Source organism: Cnephaeus nilssonii (assembly GCF_951640355.1).
Source record: "Cnephaeus nilssonii genome assembly, chromosome: 9".
NCBI lineage: Eukaryota > Metazoa > Chordata > Mammalia > Chiroptera > Vespertilionidae > Cnephaeus > Cnephaeus nilssonii.
Genome location: NC_137080.1, coordinates 88,679,029 through 88,702,081, shown reverse-complemented (window position 1 = coordinate 88,702,081; position 23,053 = coordinate 88,679,029). Strand labels below are relative to the sequence as shown.

The 23,053-nt window shown below is 45.1% G+C and overlaps 1 protein-coding gene across 1 annotated transcript in view; it reads left to right on the top strand.

The window, feature by feature from the left end:
- Positions 1 to 23,053, top strand: part of DNAH8 (dynein axonemal heavy chain 8) — a gene marked incomplete at its 3' end in the record, with an annotated part of 261,455 nt that overhangs the window by 202,566 nt on the left and 35,836 nt on the right. Inside the window, exons 77-82 of the mRNA XM_079779684.1 lie at positions 1,560 to 1,678; positions 3,196 to 3,398; positions 11,707 to 11,780; positions 13,987 to 14,139; positions 14,465 to 14,620; positions 22,013 to 22,129. Coding sequence (XP_079635810.1) covers positions 1,560 to 1,678; positions 3,196 to 3,398; positions 11,707 to 11,780; positions 13,987 to 14,139; positions 14,465 to 14,620; positions 22,013 to 22,129 — 822 coding nt within the window. The remainder of the gene's footprint in view (positions 1 to 1,559; positions 1,679 to 3,195; positions 3,399 to 11,706; positions 11,781 to 13,986; positions 14,140 to 14,464; positions 14,621 to 22,012; positions 22,130 to 23,053) is intronic.

Genomic DNA, 23,053 nt, shown 5'->3' with positions numbered 1-23,053 from the left:
TCGGGACAGGGCAGAAGTTCACCGGGCCCTGCCATCAGGCGGCCCGCGGCTGGCCTGTCTGTGGGAAGGAAGGGAGGAGTAGATCAGTCTCCCATCTGAGTGGTGTCAGCGATTGAAACAAAAATAGCCTCCAACAGCAGCGGCCCTGCCTGGCATCCCAGGCCCAACTGTTTAACACCCGGAAGTGGCATTTGCTAGGAGAGAGGGCCGGGAAAAGGAGTGGGCCATGGAGGTGGGCAGCAAGGGGCTGGAAGTTAGCCCATTGCACTCGCCTGGGAGCTCTACTGTGAAGTCAAAATCAGCAGATGGAAAGTTGGGAATAAACACCCTCCGAGGCTCCCTCTCTCTAGCCGCTAGTGGGGGGGAGGCCTGCAGGGGGCGCTGTGAGTGGCAGTGCGCTGGGGCGAGGGCAGTAGGGTGGGCTGCAGCAGCGTCCAGGCCTCGGGACCGTGTGCCAAGCTGATTCTTTGAGAGCAGCCAGCTAGGGAGAGCCCGGAGAAAGCCGGCAGCTGTGAAACATTTCAGAAATCCTCCTCCATCTTTCAGTGTCCCAGGGACAAAGTTGGAGCAACTGGGCTCATTGTTTTGCTATTAGATTGTGGGCTTTGGGTCGCTATTCCTCTCTGTGCCTCAGTAAAAAGTGGGGAGAATAGAGGAGAAAGGACAAGGCTTGGGGGTGGCACGCAGCCTCTGCTCTGTGCTGATTTGCTGTTTGCTGTTAGCGCTGACTGTTGCTCTTTAAACATGCTTGCAAACGCGGCCGCGGAGCAGCGCCAGGCTCGCCATCATGCAGCGTCTGCCACTGGTTTGCACAGGGCTGGGCTTCACCATGTGCCGGTGATGCCTCTGAATCCTGCAGCTCTCCCCATGCTCTGCAGGAACAGGTGCCCGGGACCAGCTCCTGGAGAGACCTCTTCCCTCCGTGGGTCTAATGCTCAGGGTGGGGGTCGCTAGGAAAGTGGAAGTTTTGATTGTGCCATCTATCAGTATTTTACATAGAGGTCAACGTTTAGAGGTTTGCTTATCAGAATGGTCTCTATCAGTGGTTCTCAACGCAGGGCAACTTTGTGTCCATTCCTCTCCCCACCCCCACCCCCCACCCCCAACCTCTCACAGGGAGCTTTTACAATGTCTAGAGATTTTTGATTGTCCCGAATTGGGGGAGGAGTGTTACTGGCATTTAGTGGGTGAAGGCCAGGAATACTGCCAACCATCCCACAGTGCACAGGACAGCCCCCTGAACAAAAAATAACTGGCCCCAAATGTCAGTGGGTCGAGAAACCCTGGTCTATGATTTTTTCCTCCCAGTCATTTAGTGTAATTGATTCATGGTCCTAATCTTAGTGAATAGTGGAGAAAAGCAATGGGAAAACTGCAAGAGAATAGTAATCTCCACATTGTTTGAGTCGTTGATTTTGAAGAAAAATGTAGATGTGTGGTTATATTTGAAAAATGATGTGTCTAGAGAGAACGGCGCTCTGTTATTCGGCGTCCTCCTCAATGTATTTATTTCAACTCCATGCACTCCTGTGGCTTGCTAATTGGCTTGTTTATGTTAGATATCTCGAAATGAGAAGGGATGGAAAAGCTGGTTTGACAAAGATGCTCCAGAGGAAGAAATTATCCCTGATGGATATAACGATTCGCTGGATACCTGCCACAAACTCTTACTTATCAGGTGAGCATAGGTAGCTCAGAGCTGGAGGCATCGTATTGTCAAATGACGGAACGTACCTCAGGGCCTCAGGGAGTTACTTCACTGTGTCCCAGTAGTTACTATAAGCAATGTAGGTGCTTTCACATTGCACTTTGGGATGGCAATTCTTTAGTTCCTTGACAAGCAAATAAAATGATGGTGGTGGCAGGGAATGGTATGTTTTGACAATGTATTGATGATAGTGCTTTTAGCCCAAAAAAAAACATGAAAAATATGCTTTATTATTCACTTCATTCATTATTTATTGTTGTATTTACTTCTTTAATAAATATAACTCACAAAGTTATAAAGCAATTAGTTTGTAAGCTGAAATTCAATTTCATCTGAGAAAAAAACCCCATAAATATTACGCTATTGAAATGTGTAATGCAGGCTTGACTATTATAATAGAAACAAAAGTTTTAAATTGATGTTAAAGAAGAACATTCTATTTTTTTCTTTTCCTTCCCACTTTTCATATTTTCTTAATATCCAGTAGCTTAAAGAAGGCTTCTATATTAGAGTGTGTGTGTGTGTGTGTGTGTGTGTGTGTGTGTGTGTGTGAGAGAGAGAGAGAGAGAGAGAGAGAGAGAGAGAGAGAGAGAGAGAGGAGAGATTGATTGATTAGATTGATGGGCAAGGTTGGCATTGGGGGCAGATGAAACCCTCAAAAGATTAACAAAAAGCTGTTGGATAATTTTGGAGTCGTTTTTATCTTTCCAATGTTATACCCCTACCTGAGCTCGCATTTCTTACAAAAAGGTGTTTCCTGGGTGTTGTCACCCTCTGCGAGTGATCACAGCAATGGTGACCTCATGACCTACAGAGGCTGAAAGAGCTACTCGTTTGTATTGGAATAGATGTGTCTATCTTTTATCCCTTATTCTAAAACTGAATCTTTGCCTAATGAATACTATAATCTGTAGAAGTTGTGATTTAAAATATCAAATATCAAATGACGTTATTTAATGTGTCCTTGTGTTTAGAACCTACTTCAACGTAGGCAACACAGATGGCATTACATTAGTGCTCGCTGGTCAACCTACTTCTGACACTTGGACATGTTATTCCCCCCTCCACCCCGACGCCTGCAGAGCTTCCTGTGTGCGCAGGCCGGCCCGCGGCTTCACTGCTGAGTGGCCTGAGGTGCAGCAGGCACCTGATAACTACCTGCCGAAGATAAGCGTGCTCCTGTGTGTTAGCTTGGATGAGGAATTGTTGACCTGAAGCGATAGCCCCGGTTACCAGGGATAATCATTTGATTCGCTTTTAAAAATGGCCAATTAAAATTTCAGAATATGCTTAGCACCGAAACCACAGGATCAAATGTGCACTCACCCAGGGTAGAAGACCTTGCCCCTACTCAGACCCGCACAATGGAGAGTTAGCTCTTTGTCCTTTGCTAATTAAATATGTTCTTTACGTGCCTAGAATGAGATGAGATAGGATAAGAAATGAAGAGACTAAATTTTTTTCCTCTCGCTCGTGTCCATTTCTAGGTCTTGGTGCCCAGACCGGACTGTTTTTCAAGCAAGAAAGTACATTGCCAATTCTCTGGAGGAGAAGTACACAGAACCAGTTATCTTAAACCTGGAGAAAACTTGGGAAGAAAGTGATACAAGGACACCTCTGATCTGTTTCCTGTCCATGGGGTCCGACCCCACCATTCAAATTGACGCCCTGGCCAAGAAGCTGAAGCTGGGTATGAGCAGCAGGCTATGAAACTTAGCAAACCCCACACGCCTTTGCCTCAAATTTTGCCTTTCATAACTTTATAACTGATTAGGAATATGTCTGTAAAACTGAGTTAGAAAAAAATACTAAACTCTTTTCTCCCTCTTCAGACCTCCTAGAGTGAGGTTGGGAGAGAGATATCTTTGTGCAGAGAGAAACAGACTCATCTACCATATTCTGGTGTGTTTTTTTAAGTTGTAAGCAGATGGTCATGCTACATGGACAGTAGATTAACAAGAATGAACTTACAAGAGCAGATTTTATTGCCATCTATAATACTAAAAGCGTAATATGCTTATTAGACTGGACGTCCTTCCGGATGACCTTCTGGATGAAGCCGGGGCTGCAAGGGAAGCCCAGGTCCCAGGTGCCTGCCAGCGGCTGGAGGGAAGCCCAGGTCCTGGGTGCCAGAGGGAAGCCAGTGCCGGCAGCTGCGGGGAAGGAAGGCCTACTCTTGCACGAATTTCGTGCATCGGGCCTCTAGTGTCTATATAAAATGACAACAAAGTCTATTTTGTCACAGATTTAAAAGAACTAGAACCATTGTAATGCATAGTAATTGGGGACTCATTTATCCATGCTTTCATTCAGAAACCATTTTGTCCAGTCAGGCTGATGGATTCAGGGAGTACTGAGATGAGCACAACACAGCTAGGGAAGGCAGACATGCCAACACTTAACCGAAGACCACGTGACGGCTATTGTAACAAAGTTACGTACACATGTCTAATTACAAGATCTGGAGCTACTCAGACTGCAGGGGGTACAGGGATCACACTGATGCTATTTTGAATAGGATCTAAAAAAAAAATAGATACAATTTTATTAGATGAGAATGGTGGGAAATAGACAGTTATTCCAGGGGGAGGACACAGGGCAAGGAGTTATAAACACATAAGTTGTGAGAGCAGTGACTGAGTGGCAGAACTAAAGGACAGGGACCTGCAGAGGCACAGCCCATGGTCATACACTTGAGCCACCTGCTTACAGAGGCTGTCTGTCGCTCTCCATCCTCCAAACATCTGAATGTTGTTGGAATTCCAATCTTCCAGGTTCAGATCTCGATAACTATGCCTTGTACGGTTAATTCATTCCTGTCTTTATAAAGATTATAAAAGTGATTGATTATGAATCCCTAAACCTACTCTATGAAATAAAACTTACATTGAGCTTATTATATAATTGATATAAACGTGATACAGAATCCATTTAGTCATCCCCAGTACTCACCATATGTCCCTCTGCACTAAGAAGTTACTATAAACCATTAGGTATGGTAGCATGGTCTATGTTCACTCCCACTTTTCTCATTTTGACTCTGCTCAGTTCATTGTCACCACGCCATTCCATGTTCTGTACAGATCCATGTTTAAATGGTTTTTTTGGCAATCGCTCATGGTTAAGTCTCATTAACCACCTTTAAAATGAGCTCTTTTGCTCTGGTATTTACTCTGGCATGCTAGTCATCTGCACTGGTCTAGGAGTGGCGCCTCTCTCACAGCCTTGGAGCTTTTAAATCTTTCTCAGATCTAGTCTTCCATGGGTCTTTGTCCAGCTGCTTCTATGCTCCACTTCTCTCTGCACATAAATTTCTTAACTTCTCTCTTGCCACCAATCTTCATGTGACAGAACTCATGGCCTCTGGTGGCTCCTGGGCTTACATGGTTAGTAAGTTCAGCACTCCCGGGGAAAGTCCCCTTACTCTCTTGGTCCCAAGTCCAAATAACCAGGGAAGAAATTCATTGGTTTTGCTTTGGTCATGTGCTCCTTTCTAGGCCAATCAATGAACTGTTGCTGTGGGGATGGGTTCATAGCAGGAACACCATATATGGAGCTTGAGTAAGGTGCATTTCTTAGAAGGGGATACTGTTCCTAGAAGAAGAGCATGTTCCACTAGAGATTCTATTTCAAATATTAATAATTCTGCTGTCTAGGACTATGGTTCAAAAACAGAAGTAAGAAATTCAAGATCTTCTTTGGGAGAAATTTTACTATGACATTAAATAAATACACAAGGCCAGAATTGTGCTATCACCTTTAGTGTTATTAACTGTTATCATACTGCTTTGCTTGGCAATTTGGTGATTTCCATTTCTTGCTACTACTTTGTTTTTCCAACAATTGTTCAAGCTTCTATTGGTTACTTTGTTAGGAGAATAAAACAAAGTAGATTTGATTTTGACACTGAAGGACCCAATGCATAAAGAACCATTCGCTAAATTATTTTAAGGAATATTAGAAAGTCACATGCTACTCACTGCTTTGGGTCAAAAGTAGCTGTGAAAAGAGAACTATTATGTAGATAGAATATCATATTAATCTAGTCTTAAGTAGAAATATTTCATTTGGGTAACTAGATAACAGATCATCATAGAATGCTCAAGGTAAATCCGACTCTGGAAACCTTGAAATCCAACTACTTTATTTTACAGGTCAGGGAACTAAGGTCTTGGGATAAGGCCAGAGAGCTCGCTGGTGACAGATCTGATTCAGGGCTCACTGGGAAACCCCACTTCAGTAGTCTCTCTCTTTCATCCTCTCTCACTGCCTTATTGGTTGAATTAACCCATTACCTGACAGCAACTCGAGGGATGGGACCAAATCAAACACGTTTTTGTAGGAAAAAAGGAGAAAGGAAACGCACTGTGGATGCTGCCTGGTGCCTGCCAAGCTCTGCAGTGAGAGGTGCGGGGCGGACGGATTCTGCGCAGAAGCACTGGTGCCCGCACAGCGGGTGGGAAACACGTGGATTCAGCATGAGAACTCTACTCGGACTGGGTGAGGGAGAGGGTCCCGGAGGAGGCCAGGCTTAGAAACAGAACCCAAGCACAGATGAAGAGAGCAAACAAGTGAAATGCAGACTCACAAATACACAAAAGAATTAAGGAAAATGGGTATAGCAACGTACACAGATTTTAAAATAAAAATGACGGGAAAGATACATAATTCTGGTAATAAACTTTAAAATCTCATTAAAATTGACAAATTTGTAGAAAACACAATTTTACAAAATTTTCTCAGAAAGGGTGGAAAAACATGAATAGACTAATAATTGAGATGAGCAAAATTAGAAGTTTTGAATGATTATCTCAACAAATGCTGTGGGTTTGGGTGATCTTTTTGATAAGTCCCTTACAACGTCCACATGCTGTATTCCCGTCCAGAGGAGAGGAAAAGAGGATGCATCCTCCTCTTTATTTCAGGGAACAGCATTATCCTGATATCAAAAACAGACCACGATAGTAACTGCATAAAAGAAAGAAAACCACAGATTGATCAACTTATCGATGTAAATATAAGGATCTTAACTAAAATGCAAGCAGGAAAAATTCAGTGTAATATTATAAGAAAAAACATGCAAAAAAAAAATAATGATAACGTGCCCTGACCGAGTAGAAATGCATAGTTGAAATAAAAAAGATAAAATAAAAAAATCTTACCACAACAGTAAGTGAAAGACTTTTCCTTAAGCTATCATATTATTGCCTTGATAGATGCTAAAATAGCATTTTGTAAAAAATTTAATATTTGTTTTTCACTGTTAATGTGATAATGAACTTCAAACATCAACATCATACTTGTTGATGAACGACCGGAGACATGCCCATTAACGTCCGGAAGAAGATGAAGATGTCTGCCCGCACCACTATCATTCAGCACTGTTGTGGGAGATAGAGCTAATGTAGTGTAAGAATTATAAATAAAAGATACAACTTCTGGACAGTAGGGGCAAAAATCACCATTATTCTCAGACAATGTAATTGTCTAACTGAAGAAACAAATGAATCAGCTGAAAAACTATCAGATTTAACAGGATAGTTCAGTAAGGTGGCTGATCACAAAATAAATATATTAAAAAATCAATGGAGCGTCTTGTAAAATAAAATGTAAAAGTCCCATTCACTATAGCAATAAAAGTAAAACTGAGAAATAATTTTTAAAATACCCATTAAAAGAAAACTATAAAACTTACTTAGAGACATAAAAGTAAGATAAAATAATGGACAGTTAAACCACATTCCCAGTATAAAGATTCAATATTGTAAAGATGTCAATAGTCTCTAGATTAATCTATAAATTGAATGCAAGTGTAATTGAAATTCCAGCAGTTATTTTTTTTCTGATGGGATAGGAGAAGGATCTTAGGTCATCTAGAACAATAAATGGACAAAAATAACCAAGAAAGCTTAAAAAGGAAAAAGAGTAATGGGGAATGAATACCATCAGGTTTTAAAAACGTCATCCAATTGAGATAATTTAATGAGTGTGGAGATAGCTCAGAGTAGGTAAACAGATCAACAGAGCAAAATACAAGGCCCCAAATTAGACTCTAGTATACTAGTATAGAGTAGCTTAGTCTATGATAAGATTCACATTTCACGTCAGTGGAGGAAAATGAATTACATAAACAGTGTAGGGGTAGCAGGCTACCTTCAGAAAAAAGAATTTCACCTCACATTAAACCCCAAAGTAAGTTCTGCATTGATTAGGCGTTTAAATGGTTTCAATCAAGCTGTGAAAGAATAAAAGGGATGCATTGAATACTGACGTAGTATTGCTGCAGTTTCCTTGATCATAATACCAGAGTCCCAACCCAGGGGACAAGATGGATAATCTGCACAAAGTTTTAAAACTTCTGTACGTCAGGAGCACCATGAGCTACAGCGCAGCCGCGGGTCAGAGTGTGGGTTAGGAAGTACAGCATTCCCCTTCAGCTGGGACAGAGCCGTCCTTCTCTGTATGTGGCTCCGGTCCTCCTCAAGATGGATGCATGCTTTGTCCCAAGTGTTCTATGTGTAAGAACTTCTCCTAAGAACATACTGAGGGATACACATCAAGATTTATGTGCAAGGATGCTTCATCTAGTTATAATATTGGAAAATTGGAAATGTCCTAAACGTGCAAAAGGGTCGTGGCTGAATGACCAGCATAGTGGAAGACTGTGTCGCCACGAAAAACTGCTTTCCAATGATATTTAATGGCAGTAAAATGCTCACAACATACTGTTAACAAGTGGAGACATAAAGTAACATGTATGTTATTTCATATGTACATATATGTAATGCAATATGTATATATGTAACACACACATGTGTAAGACATATATAAAATTTTTAATATAAATAGGTATACAATTCTTTATTCAAAACCCTTGGGGCTAGAAATGTTTCAGAAATCAGAATTTTCCAGCTTTTAGAGAGGTAGTATTCCCTATATTATGTAATACACTGCAGATAAGAGTATTAATATTAATAAAGATAGTGATAATAAAGACTATAAATAGATTCATATCCTTTCAGGTCAGCTTTTGCCACTAAACTAATTTTATGGCAAAACTTTCAGTTTTTAGAGTGTTTTGAATTTTGAAATGAGCGTAAGGGATTGTGCATATTAAAAAGGATTAAATGAAGGTTTCTAGTGAGGGATAGTGGTGATTTTTATTTTTTTCTTTATGCTCTCCTATATTTTCCAAGGCTCTCACTATGAACATATATTACTTAATTAAAAATAAAGTGTTTGTTTTTAAAAGGAAGAGGAAAAGTGAAGGAGACACAAGCCTAATTTGGGAAGGAAATGGAAAGGCAGTTGAAATCTTACTAAAATCTCCCAAATAGAAACAACTAAAAAGTAAAAATGAGACCAAACCCGAGACCACCGAAGAGTAATTACGCTGCGTCGCCTTCAGCAGCATCTCCCACAGGACCCTCTGCAGCCGTCCTCCCTGAGGACCCCCTCACGGTGCCAATCTTGTTGATCTCTTCAAAGAAGATCCTGTGCTTTTCATTTGCTGATTCTCTGTTGTTTTCCTAGTGAGTGCTGGGGTAGGAGGGGGTGATGGGGAGTGACTGTTCGGGGTTTCTTTCTGGGCTGATGAAAATGTTCTGAGATTAGAGCATAGTGATGGTTCTACAACTTTGTGAATACACTAAAAACATAATTCAAACTGTATACTTTAACCTGATATGTGAATTGTGTATCACTTTTGAAAGTGTAAGGAAATAGTTATTGAGCATCTGCTGAGCGCATATACTGTCTAGTGCTGGGTAAGGCACCAGAGCTACTAGTAAGTCCCTTCTCCCATGGAGTTGACATTCTAGTGTGGGGCAAAGCAGATAATGATTGATAAGCAAGTGAGTATGTAATAAGCTAGGAAAAATATCTAATAGGCTAAGAAAGAAGCAGGGTAAGGGGCAGAGTGAGGGGGTGGCTGTATCATCAGGGAAGGCCTGGTAGGGAGGGCGAGGAAGACTGAATGTGGAGGGAGGGAGTCAGTGCCCTGACAGGGAAACACATTCCGGCAGAGGGAACAGCAGTGAGGCTGCAGTGTGCGTGGAGGCCATTGCGCTGTAGAAAAGTGAATGAATGAGGGGGACAGGGGTGGGATAAGAAAAGGGGTGTGTGTGTGTGTGTGTGTGTGTGTGTGCGCGCGCGCGCGCGCGCGCGCGCGCACACACAGAGTGGGGGCCGATTGTGTAGGGCCTTGGAGGCTGTGGGTAAGGACTTTGGATTGGGTTTTGGGTTTTGCTGTGGATGAAATGGGAAGCCATCAGAGGGTTCTGAGCAGAGGATGGACATAATCAGGAGTTCAGGGCTGGACCGAATCCCTCCGTCTGCAGTGGAAAGAAGCTAGTAGGGGCAGGAGTGGGAGTGAGACCCCCAGTTAGGAGGCTGCTGAAAAAATCCAGGCAAGAGGTGATGGTAACTTGGACCAGCGGAATAGAAGTGGAGATGTTGGGAAGTGGTCAGATCCTGCCTCCAAGTCTCCTCCCGACCTCTTATCTGGATCACTGTAAGAAAATGAGCCCCGTGTGTCTTACAGTGACCCAAACCAGTTCTTTTTAGACGGCGCCTTTCAGAGGAGTTGGAAGGAGAGGAGATAGACTGTGGCTCACACGCACGTGTTGGTATTTTTGTCCACATCGGCTTTCCCCCGTTGACCCGCTGAGCATCTGTGTGTTCTTCCCGCGTAAGAAGTGTTCAGGGTGTCTTTGTGCCATCCAGAGCCTCCTCCCATTCAAGTCCCACTCCCCTTTCTTCTTCTGTAGGTTGTGTGGGTTCTTCTCCGATGCCTCTGGGAGCTGGGCTTGGTTCCTCTTGAGCAGGAGGGATTATGGGACCTTTTCAGGGACTGGGGCAAGGGCGAGGGGTCCAATTGTTCAGTAACCCCTGGCCTGTAGCAATTCCTTGTCCATCCTCTCTCAGGCGCCCATCAGTTCTCCCTGTGGCCCTGAGTCCACAAATAATCCCCAACGCTGCACCCTCCAAACCCTAATGGAATCTCTGGCCGTTAACCACACGGTGCCGTTTAAATGGTGTGCCCTGGAAACGCCTTCCCAGTCCCCTTCCCACCACGTGAATTTCCCCAGTCCCTCGTAGCCTCTCTGAGCAGTTCCCGGACCAGCATTGCTTGCCCGGCCAGGGAAGCCCATGTGTCTGAGGATCCGGGCCCATCCAGCACAGCAGGGCCCAGGCATGCGCGGCTTCACCAAGTCTCCACCGACCTTTCCCGGAGTCAGGATCACGCCTCCCAAACTCAAGAACATCCGGCTCCACGAAGGCGTGCTTAAAAGTTAATTTCCCATCCGAGTTTCACAAGCAAGATTCATAGACTTCTTCAATGTAGTGAATTCCAATGGCAGGACACCAATGTGGTTCTCCGCCCGGGACATAGATTTCCTTACGAAAGCAGTGCATTCTCCCTGGATCAGAACCACACTTCGGATCCCGAGTGTCTCCACCTGCTCTTCGCGCTCACTGCCAAGGGGGCCATTTAATCCCAGGAGCTGCTACCCCTGCATGCAGCCCTCAGAGGGCTAGGCCACCTCAAGTTCCATCTCAGCAACGGACAAACATGCAAACCAAGATAAAACAGACAGAAAACACCGCAAGCCTGGCATCCTAAAAGAGTTGTGACCCCATTCAGTCTCCCCCGAGCATCTGTAAAACACCAAAGGAGGCTTCTCCTCAAAACAGAGCCCATGTACCCCCTCCTTCCCTCTGAGCGACATTGCAGCCGCCTCTCCCACATCAGTCTTCCTGCTCCTTCTCTCCACAGACCCCAGACACTGGGAGCCGAGCTGGGCCTTTCGTCTCTCCCGTGGTTCCTCCACTTTCTGCTCCACTGGTGTCTCTCATCAGTGCAACCCGAGGCCAGGCCTGTTTGAATAAGAATGGCTCCTTGGAGGGAGGCTTTGACCATTCAGAAATCATTTTTTTGTCCCAATCCTGTTATAAAATGTATGTTTTAACATGGAGAAACGTCTGCTGTGTTACAGAATGCAGAACCATCTCCATGGGGCAAGGACAAGAAGTGCACGCTCGGAAGCTGATTCAGATGTCCATGCAGCAGGTACGTGGCGGGGCAAGCGCTTCTAAGGCAACATTCTCACCCATGTCCTCTGGCCGTCGGCCCGCCCAGAACCACCGCAGCGCTGCCTGGGGAAGCTGTCTGCCTGAGGCCCAGTCGCCCTTTCCACATTTGTTTATGTGGATATAGTCAACCTTTGATTGCCTGTGAATCTTAAACCTCCAGCTAGTTTGCTTCTGACATCCCCACAAAAAAAGCTGGTTTCATTTTCCATAGTATATGCTCCATTCTATTTTCACTAATTCTTTTTGGACAATTTGGCATACACACTTTCGGGTCCCTACGGATATAGCTCCTAACAGTCTTACAATTTCATGATCAATATTAATAGGAAGTGACAGATTGAGACAGTTAAATTTCAATTTTTGGTTAAAATTAGACTTTCATTTCTCATTAATGGGTAGTTTCAGCCAAATAAATATTTGAGGATGTTTTGTTTAAATATTGATGATGGTTGTTATTGAAAATCCCAAGCTGGATGGAATGTTGAGGAATGTTTTCTGTCACACCTAATAAATTCACAGGACATTAATTTTCTAGATATGCTTGGGAGATAGCAATTTCAGCCGTAATAAGAAATTGCACCATTTATGAAAATAAAATAAGATCTTGGTTTATTTTTAAGCTTTTTACCTCATAATGTTCGTAGCGACTTTGGTGCCGTTTTGCCTGGGAATTAATGACTAGAGAATGCTAATGAGCTAAAACCCTGCCTGGGTCATCAAATTTTCAACCTGGCCATTAATTCCCAAGTGCTCTAAGCCTTAATTTTTATCACCTAATCAAATTCAATAATATATTGTATTTAATTTCTATTCAAAGCAATTACATATAATTATTTTTATTCAGACTAAATGATCCATTCTATTGAGTGAGCTGACAGTTGAACTTTGGGTCTTCAATAATTACTTGAGTTCCCACGAGTGAGAAGTTTTGTAGAGACCTCATTCACATTAACCTTCTTTGGAATACTGGCTTTTATAACTTTTATGTTCTCCTTCTCAATGTGGGAGAAGTTCTGGCAATCATGGCATCATTGGGGGAAAACACACACACGGCCAGGTGTAGCCACATTGCCACTGGAGCAGGACACCGGGTTTGGGATAAAGCTGACACTGTGGAATGTGGAGTGGGGAACCAGAAAGCACCTGGTCCCGTGACGGTACAAACGAACTGAAGTCCGGCTTCCCCCTGGACACCCCTATCCTGGGTCAAGACCAGCACGTCCTCTTTGCCGTTTAAGCCAGTAGGCATCGTATATTCTCTTATGTTAGAAAGCACAACACGCACACCTTACCATAAACTTACTGTGCTCAATATTTTGTAGCTGTCTTTAATCTGCTCTCATTATATAAGGGTAGCAAAATGTCTGGTTAATAAACCTTTTTTTCTCACACAGCAGTGATGGTTGTGTGACGTATGTGGTTAAAGCTAGTTTTATCTAGTCTTTAGATCAGAGGTAGGGAACGTCCGGCCCAAGGACCGTGGAAGGCCTGCAGAATCATCTGGTCTGGGCCTGCCCAGGCATTAGGGTGAGTTAATTAAATGTTTGACCAAATAGAGCAGGCTAACTTTTAAGTTGATACTTTTGTATGGCCCTCGAATGAAGTTATAGACATCCAAATGGCCCTGGGCAGAACCAAGTTTCCCCGCCCCTGATTGTGAGAGTGCTTAATACATTTTGGTGCTTTCAGGAATTATGGGAAGCGTGATGACAGAGAATGAGGCTTAGTATTTATGGTAGCAAATGTCACCAAATGTGCCGTCTCCAGTTTTCATGAGGGAATGTATACCTCTGTAACTACAGTTTGGGGGCAAGTCAGTTCTGATTGACTGTAGGCAGAACAATTGAAGTTACAGATTCCGAAATCCCCATTCCCGCCATTAGATGGCGCACACACTGTACTTATACAGGTCTGACCGCAAGTTTTCATTCCTGTTCCCTCCTGAGCCAGGGGTGGCAGAATACAGTCACTTGGAGCCCACTTGATTCCAAGTAAACAGCTTTGTCAGTGGCAGAAGAGATGATTGCATTGGCATATAGTAATGTTACTAAAGACATAGGCTCAAAACAGAATATTCACATTCCCTAAGCAAAGGTTTAAAAAGAATCTGTCCATTTTGTTTTTATTAAAATCATAGCCAAAAAAGTTACAAGAAATTAATATGAAATCCCTTTGGAATGCAGGGTGGCTGGGTACTGCTGCAAAATTGTCACCTTGGCCTGGAATTCATGGAAGAACTGCTGGAGACCATCACCACCATCGAAGCGAATGATGAATCCTTCCGAGTGTGGATAACCACCGAGCCCCACGACCGATTTCCCATCACCTTGCTTCAGGTTGGTTTCTAGGGATAAGTGTGTTTTCCCTGAGTGTTACACAAGTCCAGGCAGCATCGTGGGCGTCACCAAAGGATGGAAACACAGCAGGCCTTTCCGGGGCAGTGGAGGCCGCACTGCAAAATCTCACCCTATAATCACCGAGGTTATACGAGCATTTCCACAGAAGAGTTCTGAGACTTGGGACTGATTGACTGGGTTTCGGCTCTGATCAATGCCACATTTTATGTACCATAAGCATATTGTTGTCTGACGTATTGCAATTTCTGCTTTATCCTTTGCCATAATTTATAGAAACAAAATTACCATTTGCTTTTTGCGACAGACTTCTCTCAAATTCACTAATGAGCCGCCCCAAGGCGTACGCGCAGGCTTGAAGAGGACGTTTGCCGGAATTAACCAGGACCTCCTGGACATCAGTAACTTGCCCATGTGGAAGCCGATGCTCTACACAGTGGCGTTCTTACACTCCACCGTGCAGGTACCTTCCGCCGCAGCGGGCACCTGTGGGGGTGCTAACGCTGTCACGGGCCTTGTCCGAGAGCCCTTCTGTGAGGGCGCGCTCTGCACTGTCGGCCCCTCACCCTGCTTTTCTCCCTTCCGGGCACTTCTCCCCACCTGCCAAGTGTATATTTGTCTGTCTGCTCACCGCCTCCTGCCCCCCTCACCCCCCACCCCCCGGCCGGCAGGGTGTCAGCCCGGTGACTGCTGAGTCTCCCTGGCACGGCAGCAGGGGCATTGCCCGAGCTCAATAATGTCTGTGTGATGAGCAAACGGATCAGTTAGGTGAGAGCTTGGTTGCCAGCGTGGCTGTGGTGGCCGGGAATGTTCTGTGCACCGTCTCCGTCATACTGACAACTACACTTCAAAGGAGGATTATGCTATTTTTAAACCAGGAAATGGGGATTCGCAGAGGTTGGGTTCACTTGTAGGCGGTGGACGCAGGAGCCGAGCCCTACACTGGCCGCCTGGGCGCAGGGGCTGACCCGGCTCCCTCTGCTCACGGTGGCTCTCTCTCTTCCAGGTCCTTTGCTATTGGCTTTTACCGTTCACTTACAAAGCAATTTAATCGTTTTACGGCTGCCCAGCCACTTGTCTACTGACATTTTCATTCTGTTATTGCTTTGTTCTGCATTTGAGTGTTGGGTGTCGTTCCGTATTTGAAAGTCACACTTGGTTCACTCCTTGATTTGACAGGGAGAGGACGAGGCTTCCTTCCCGCCTCGCTGCATCCTCCCTTCCCGGAGGCTTGAACCCGGAGCCGGGCTTCAGCTGCGCGGTGTGCGCAGAGCCCTCCACCCCCCGCCCCGCCCACACGTGGAGGGGGTTGAGCGTCACCCAGAACACGCGGGGGTATCTGCCCTCAGGCTCGTCGTCCCTCCCGTTTTGCAGGGCTCCACACTGCCCGGCGGAGAGGGGGGTGGTTATCTGCCCCGGGAGAGGGAGCATCAGGGAAGCCCTGTGGTTACCGCCCGCCAGGCCCATGGCGGCCTTTGGTTGGAAATCACTCCGGAGCCTATTTCACGCGTTCCTACCTGGGGATTGTTCGCTTCGCCAGACCTTATCACACGCTAATACAAATATTGCTTTAACTCTGCTATTTAATTCCCAATTCACAAATAATATATTTTATGATTCGGTTCCTAGCAGTGACGATTCAACTCTCCCGCAGAGCTTATCGGGGAGAGAGGACGGGGGTATTTTCCATATGGTCAGTGCGGCAGCCCGTGTTGCTGGTGGCCATGATCCAAGGGCTGAACAGAAGAACACAGGACTGTGGTCCGGTCTGGGGCTGAAGTGTGCTTGTGCTTAATAGGACTTATGTTTAGGTTAAAACAGAAAAACAAAACAAACAAAAAAACCCTTCATTGCTAGGGCCACGAAGCCAACAGCGGCGTGTCTATGGAAAGAAGGCTGACCCTCTCTTACAACCCCATCTAGCAGGCTAGAGAAAGAGCCCTCCCCGCGTGTCAGGTGGCGCGGCCTTCAGTGCTGGCTGCGCAATCAGTGAGCTGTGTGAGCGAAGCTGGCCAAGCTGTGCCCCTCTCAGAGCCTCAGTTTCCCCACCTGGGCATTTAGAGGCAGAAGGAGCTCATCTTTCATGATTCCCCCCATTTCTAAAATTCTGTTACCTAGTTCTATGACTAAACAGGAAGTGTAGACAATTCAAGCATATTTTCCTCTGTTCTTTTTTTTTTTTAATTTCAGAATTGTTTACTGTGATATTACCTAAGTATTTTCTTTTACTTGGTTAGGAGAGACTAGTTTGACAGAAAAACCCAGGGTTCTATAGGGGCTTGCAGACCTGGGCCAGCAGCACCGACCCACCTGGTAGTTTGTAAGAGATGAAGCTCAGGTCCCACCTCAGGCCTCCGGAAGCCGGGTCTGCCTGTAGTAGATGCCCGAGTGATGCGTGTGGGCATTAGAGCTTGGGATGTAACTGATGTGGGAAAGTCTGTCTGAATTGGATGGATTGTGGCTCATATTTTTCTAGTGTTGGACATAACAGCCAAATAGCTGATTTGTTCATCGATTTATTCCTCCAAGTGAACCCAGATATCCTTTGCTTTCTACAAACCATGATGTATATACTTGTGTCCCTGCAGAGATTGAAAAAGAACAGGGAATTGGTTCATGTCACATAATGTGGGGCTTCCGAGCTGGGGAGAGGTTCATGCTGGCCTCCATCGTATAGCGGAACGCAGAACCTCGGCGTACCCCCACAGCCCTCCATGTAGTTTCTCTTACAGGAGTCGTGGTTTGGCATCATGCCAGCCATGGACTCCAGCTCTGGGTGTGATACTTTGGATTTTCCTCCAAAGTCTTGGTCTTTGAAACTCAACAATTACATTTGTAGTCTCCTTGCAACATGTCCTGCAGAAGATCAGAATCACATTTTCTGTTTTTTTCCTATTGATGCCAACATACCACCCTTTGTTTGCCCAGCACATTGGACCCTGGAATACTTCAAGCAAAGGTTCTCAGCCATTGCCTGGGCCCCAGAGTCCCGGGGAGGAGGCGGCCGGGGTGGGGTGCGCAATCTTTTAAACACTTCCCAATTGATTCTAATATGCCCCGGGATTGAGAATAACTGCCAAACAGCCACTGCCCTTAAGGGAGGAGTCTTCAGTCATTTTTATGTCCTTTTCATGGCTTGGAATTTTTATCATGGCTCTTAAAAATAATTTAGCTATTAAATAAAAATGGCCAGCCCTAGCCAGTTTGGCTCAGTGGATAGAGCGTCGGCCTGGGGACTGAAGGGCTGTGGGTTCAATTCCGGCCACCTACCTTGGTTGCAGGCTCGATCCCAGCCCCAGTCATGGGAGGCAACCAATCATGTGTCTCTTTCACATCGATGTTTCTCTCTCTCTGTCTCTCCCCCTCCCTCCTATTCTCTCTAAAAAATCAATGGGAAAATATTCTCGGGTAAGGCCTAACAAAATAAATAGATAGATAGATAAAAATGAGCTTGAGTTATAAAAATAAAATAAAATCTAAAAAATCGAAATAAATGAAAATGGCCATATCAACAAGGGGGGTGCCACTGTTAGCAGTTCCTCATTCAGGAAAATGTTTCCTGTACATTTTTCTTTCTCAAGTTTGAACCTTGACAGACACTCCCTTCAAAGGTAATCGTCTATATACAGGTGCTAGTTTAAATGTCCTCACCGTGATTTCAGTAACAGGATACAGATTTTTAAAAGATCTTTTAACCCAGCCGGGCTGGCTCAGTTGGTTGAGTGGTTATCCTCTGGTTCGATTCCTGGTTCGATTCCTCAGCACATGTCTGAGTTGTAGATTCAATCCCCAGTAGGGGGTGTGCAGGAGGTAGCCAATCCATGTTTCTGTCTTTCAATAAATAAATAAATAAATGGATATTTTACACTTTCCTCTATAGAGTTTCCTCGTGGTTCTGCCAATTTCTGTTCCTTATTTTTACCTATTAAATTCCCTTACATTGCCTAGTGTGGGTCGCATGTTCCATCTTATGCTCCCTCCAGGTATTACAGAACTAGGGTGGGACGCTCCCAGGAGATCCTTGTGTTGAAGAGGCGAGTGAAGGGATTCTACCTTGGGCTGCGGGAGATGGGGTCACTGGGTTGAGGCAGAATCGAGCATACAATTGGAAATAGTTTTGACATTATTAAAAGTATGACTCCATTGAGCAACTCTGCTTTCCAAGCAGGATTCCAAGTTTTCTCTACTAATTCTGCTTTGTATATTCTTTGGAATAAAAAGAGGGAACTGTGTTGGATAAATTGAGTGAGTAGACTAGTCTTCCTCAGTGTGTCACTCTCCAACTTAACAATGGATGCTGACTCCATTCTGCTGAAGCGGCTTTAGCTCTCTCTCCTGACATTCAGGTCTGTCTGCATTCCATCCTTGAAGCAGCCCCTGGGCGCTGGTTGCCGCTGCTCACCAGGGCCCGCCCTCTGTGCTGCAGGACACTCACCGAGGCCTCCTGGATGACCCGAGCTTTGCCCCTGTCTTTGCTCGTGGCCTTCGCCAGCCTGGCAGTCTTTTCTTCCTTCTTCAAGTCTGGCTTCTGTTTCATTCTTCCCAGAATCCACTGATTGAACGCCTTTCTCAGGCTTATCGTCTATTGAATGTTGACAGTCAATTATACTCACTATCACATTGCCCTTTCCTTGTTTTTAAGTCTTATTTTCTCAAGTAGGCTAACACTTCTTGAAAGTACATTGATTTAGATATTTTTTCTATTGTATCACATAGGTCTCATCCCATGGTTTCAAAAATACTAACTGGAGGTAATTCAATATTCCAAATTCTAGCAAAGACTCCTGCTTTTGAGCTTCCAAATGACTTGTTAGGTCCCAATGGTTTGTCTGTCCTGATAGCATTTCAACGTGATATTCAGAGTTTCTTCTTCATTGTCATTTAGAGAGATTAGTAAGCGCGCGCGCGCGCACACACACACACACACACACACACACACACAAATAACAAGTGAAATGACTTTATTTGTGAAATAAAAGATTGTGACTTTTCCCCTAAGAGCTAAAGAGTCTACAGCCTTAGTGAACCAACCTGAAGAGTGAATGCTTTAAATGACGTGAGGCAAATCTCAGCATTTGGAGCAATTTTCAAAGATCACATTTTAAGGAGCAACTGAATTGTAATTGCCCAGTGCTTATAAATGGGAGTGTTTCCATAGAGCCCATTTAAGCTGCTGCAATAATTGGGAGGAAAGAATTACTCTTCATTCAGTCTTCTGTCTTAATTGGACAGTTAATTTTAAAAATTAAGTCAAACATAGGTGAAACTATTTTAGATTTGATTCTCTTTTTTTATAAATGAGAAAACATTTGCATTTCACCAGTAAATGGTTAGCATTCTTCTCTTTGAAGACCTCAAGATAGAAGAAATTCCAGGGACTTGGGGGTTTAGCTGAATGCATTTTCACATTAATATTCTATAGGCCCTTCCCACGCACACTTGCTCTGGAGTAACCTGGAGGAGGCTCGCGTCAGTGTTTCTGGGATCCACTCAAGAAATTCAAAACCTTGTGTCAGCCTTGGAATTGACCCCCATCCCCCCGCCAGAGCGTGAGAGAAAACATGCCTTTCATTCTGATCATTATTAACTAACTAGAGGCCTGGTACACGGATTCATGCACCAGTGGGGTCCCTTGGCCTGGCCTGTGGGGATCGGGCTGAAACTGGCTCTCCGACATCCCCCGAGGGGTCCCAGGTTGTGAGAGAGTGGTTCTCGGGTGATGCACCCCGGAATTGGACTCCCTCCTCTCTGGCTCCAGGTGCATCACCCGAGAACCGCAGGTGCCAAGTCATTGCAGCTCGGCAGCTCCTGCATTGAGCGTCTGCCCCCTGGTGGTCAGTGCACATCATAGCTATTGGTCGGATGGTCGAATGGTCAGATGGTCACTTAGGCTTTTATATATATAGATGCTCATTAGGCAGCCATGATCCTTACCCGAAATACAGGTGTAAAAGGGGAGAAAAAAATGGGAGATGTTTTTCACTGTCAAGGCTCAAAACTGAGTATAGACTATGAATAGCTAGAAAAACTCATCAAGGCAACAGGAATGCTGAGACTATAATGCAGAAAGCCATCAAGAGAAGCTGATGCTGCCTGGCCAGTGTGGCTCAGTAGTTGAGCGTCAGCCCATGAACCAGGAGGTCTCAGTTTGATTCCTGGTCAGGGCACATGCCTGGGTTGCAGGCTCCATCCCCAGTAGGGGTGTGTGGGAAGCAGTCCATCAATGTTTCTATCCCTCTATCCCTCCCCCTTCCTCTCTCTAAAATCAATTTAAAAAAAATTTTATAAAAGAGAGAAGCAGACACCATTGAGAGCCAATGCTCCCTTCTCGCACCTGGAACAACACTACTAGTCTCTCCTCCCGTCGAGGCCACACCTCTGCTCCTTCCCCCTTCTCTGTGTCAAGGTGGAAGGTGGTGCTTCCCAGCTCCGGAGGCTGAGTCTCCCTAGGGGAGCTCGGACTAGGGTAAACACCAGTAGCAATTCTGAACCCCAAGTCCACACTCCTGGGAGAAGGAATCTGGTTGGCTCCTTTTGGACTGACTGTCCACATTTGATGGAATTCGCTAAGGGACAAGGCTGGGAGTCACACCATAGAAGCGTCGAATGCCTGACAACTGAACCTAAAGAAGTACACATCTAGAAGTCGTGGGGGTAGACGTTTTTAAAAGTCCTGTGTTTGCCCTCAGTCTGATCGCCCAGAGCCAGGCATCTGGACCCAAATTAATTTTCATGGTTTACTTAATATTTTAAAAATGTATCCTGAAAATCAGTAATTAAAACTTTTGTGCTTTCTGAGTTTCTTCTCTGACCTGTCCACGAACTTGTCCAAACTAACATTCAGTTAGATTCCTTTCAATGGTGGTGGTTGTCAGGATGCAAGCATGAAGCAGCTGCAGAAGGAAAGATTGGACGGGTGTGTGTGTGTGTGTGTGTGTGTGTGTGTGTGTGTGTGTGTGTTGGGTTGGGGAAGGCAGAAGAGACAAAAAATACATCCAGAGGTAGAGAAGTGTAATCACAGCTCCCCACAGATACACAGGGATTCTACTCTCCATGTGGGTCCTCACCTCAGGTGGTGGGGTCAGAGCCCAGGAGGTCACCCAGAGAAATCACTGGACCTTCCCGAGAGGCTGGCTGCATGCTGGGCAGGGGAAGCTGAGGTATGGCAACATTTGAGCTCATCTGAGTGGTTTGCTAGGTGGTGGGGGCCTGGAAATAGCAGTTCTAACACAGCATACCTTTAGAGTGGTCTTCAGAATAGCAAGGCAGTTGGTTGCTGTGAGTAGCTTTGCAGATGGAGAGTGTGAACGAGGGCAATGTGAGCATTTTGAGACAGAACGATGTGCCTGCCATGTTTTAGAAATATTTGGTTTTCAGAAGCCAAAACTGCAAGATTACAAAGTGAAATTAGCAGAGAGTCTAAATGCTCTTGAGTGCTCACGTTATCCAAGTTGAAAAACAAAAATTCTCAAAACCTTACATTTAACATTTGAAACTTCCAAGAGTCCAGTTTAGAATAAACAATTCATTCATACAGATATTTTTTGAGCACCTGTTTTGTTGTTGTTTTGTTTGTTTGTTTTTGAGTTGGCAACGGAGACCTAGACTTCTCTAAACCTAAGAATGCCAATTCAGCAAGTATTTGGCATTTTATTCTGGGAAGCCATCTGTCTCTAGAGCCACGGAATAATATTTTGGAAGGTTATTATACCCCAAATTGAATACTGTTCTTTTATGTCCATCAGTTTTGATATCATGCTTTAATTGTACTTACTTTAGATGTTACCACTAAAGAAGGGGTCAGCTGCATACACTTTAAACACCTCACTCGGTACTTTCCTCTGGTGTTTTTAAGGAGCGCCGCAAATTCGGCCCCTTGGGATGGAATATTCCCTATGAGTTCAATTCTGCCGACTTTACAGCCAGTGTTCAGTTTATTCAGAATCACCTTGATGAATGCGATATTAAAAAGGTAAGTGACATTTTTTCTCCTTTCTATTTTTATCGCTGTCCTTAATCAAGCCTCTATAGACATTTTCAGTGTGATATTCAGAAAGCCTGCTGAGGTCCTCCAGCTCCTGCACAGAGCCTGCTGCTTCCCATAGCTGTGTGCTGGCCCAGCCCCTCCCCTCCCTCCCTCCTGCCCCCGGGAGTGCATTCGGACTCTCGTACACTCCTGTCCTCACACCACAGCCAAGAGTCCAAGAGCACTTCGAGAGAACGCACCTCAAGTCACACTTTTCTTTCTTCCTCCCCCTGTGCCTCCGCAGAAGTTACACGTTATCTCCCAGCCACCAGGAAGTTCTTTTGCACGTGAATCACATCTGAACAGATGTTTGAGCTCATGCATATGAATTGCAACAGTTCCTAACAATGGCCACTAGTTATCGTATTGAGCCCTCTGGTCTGATAATTAGGCCACAGGCAGGGTCTCATCCCATTTTCACAGCTCTGTGGGGCACACACAGAAGGTGTTACTGGTAGCCCCGTTTTCCTGGTGAGATAATAGACAAAAGAGAATAAGGGACTCCCTCAAGGTCACAGAGCAGAGAGTGCAAACCTGCTGTCCTTTCACAGGGGAGCTGTAAAGGCCTGTGACCTGTCTCTCTGTGACCTTGAGCAAGTTGCTGGGCCTCTCTGAGCCTGTTTCCTCCCCTGTGTAATGGCCCTGGCTTCTGTGGAGAGCAAACCAGTCAGCACTGTGACAGCCCAGTGTGCGGTGCTTGTAGGGCTCAAAGCGCCAGCGCCCTGCTCCCCTGTCCTCCTGGCAGATCCTGAGGGAGATTATCGACATGGCACCAGGGGGATGGTGAGCCACGGGGAATCTTTACCCGGGCTGGTGGGAAATCCAGGATCAGACCACCATTTTTCCTTGCTGTTACAAGGGGATAATAAA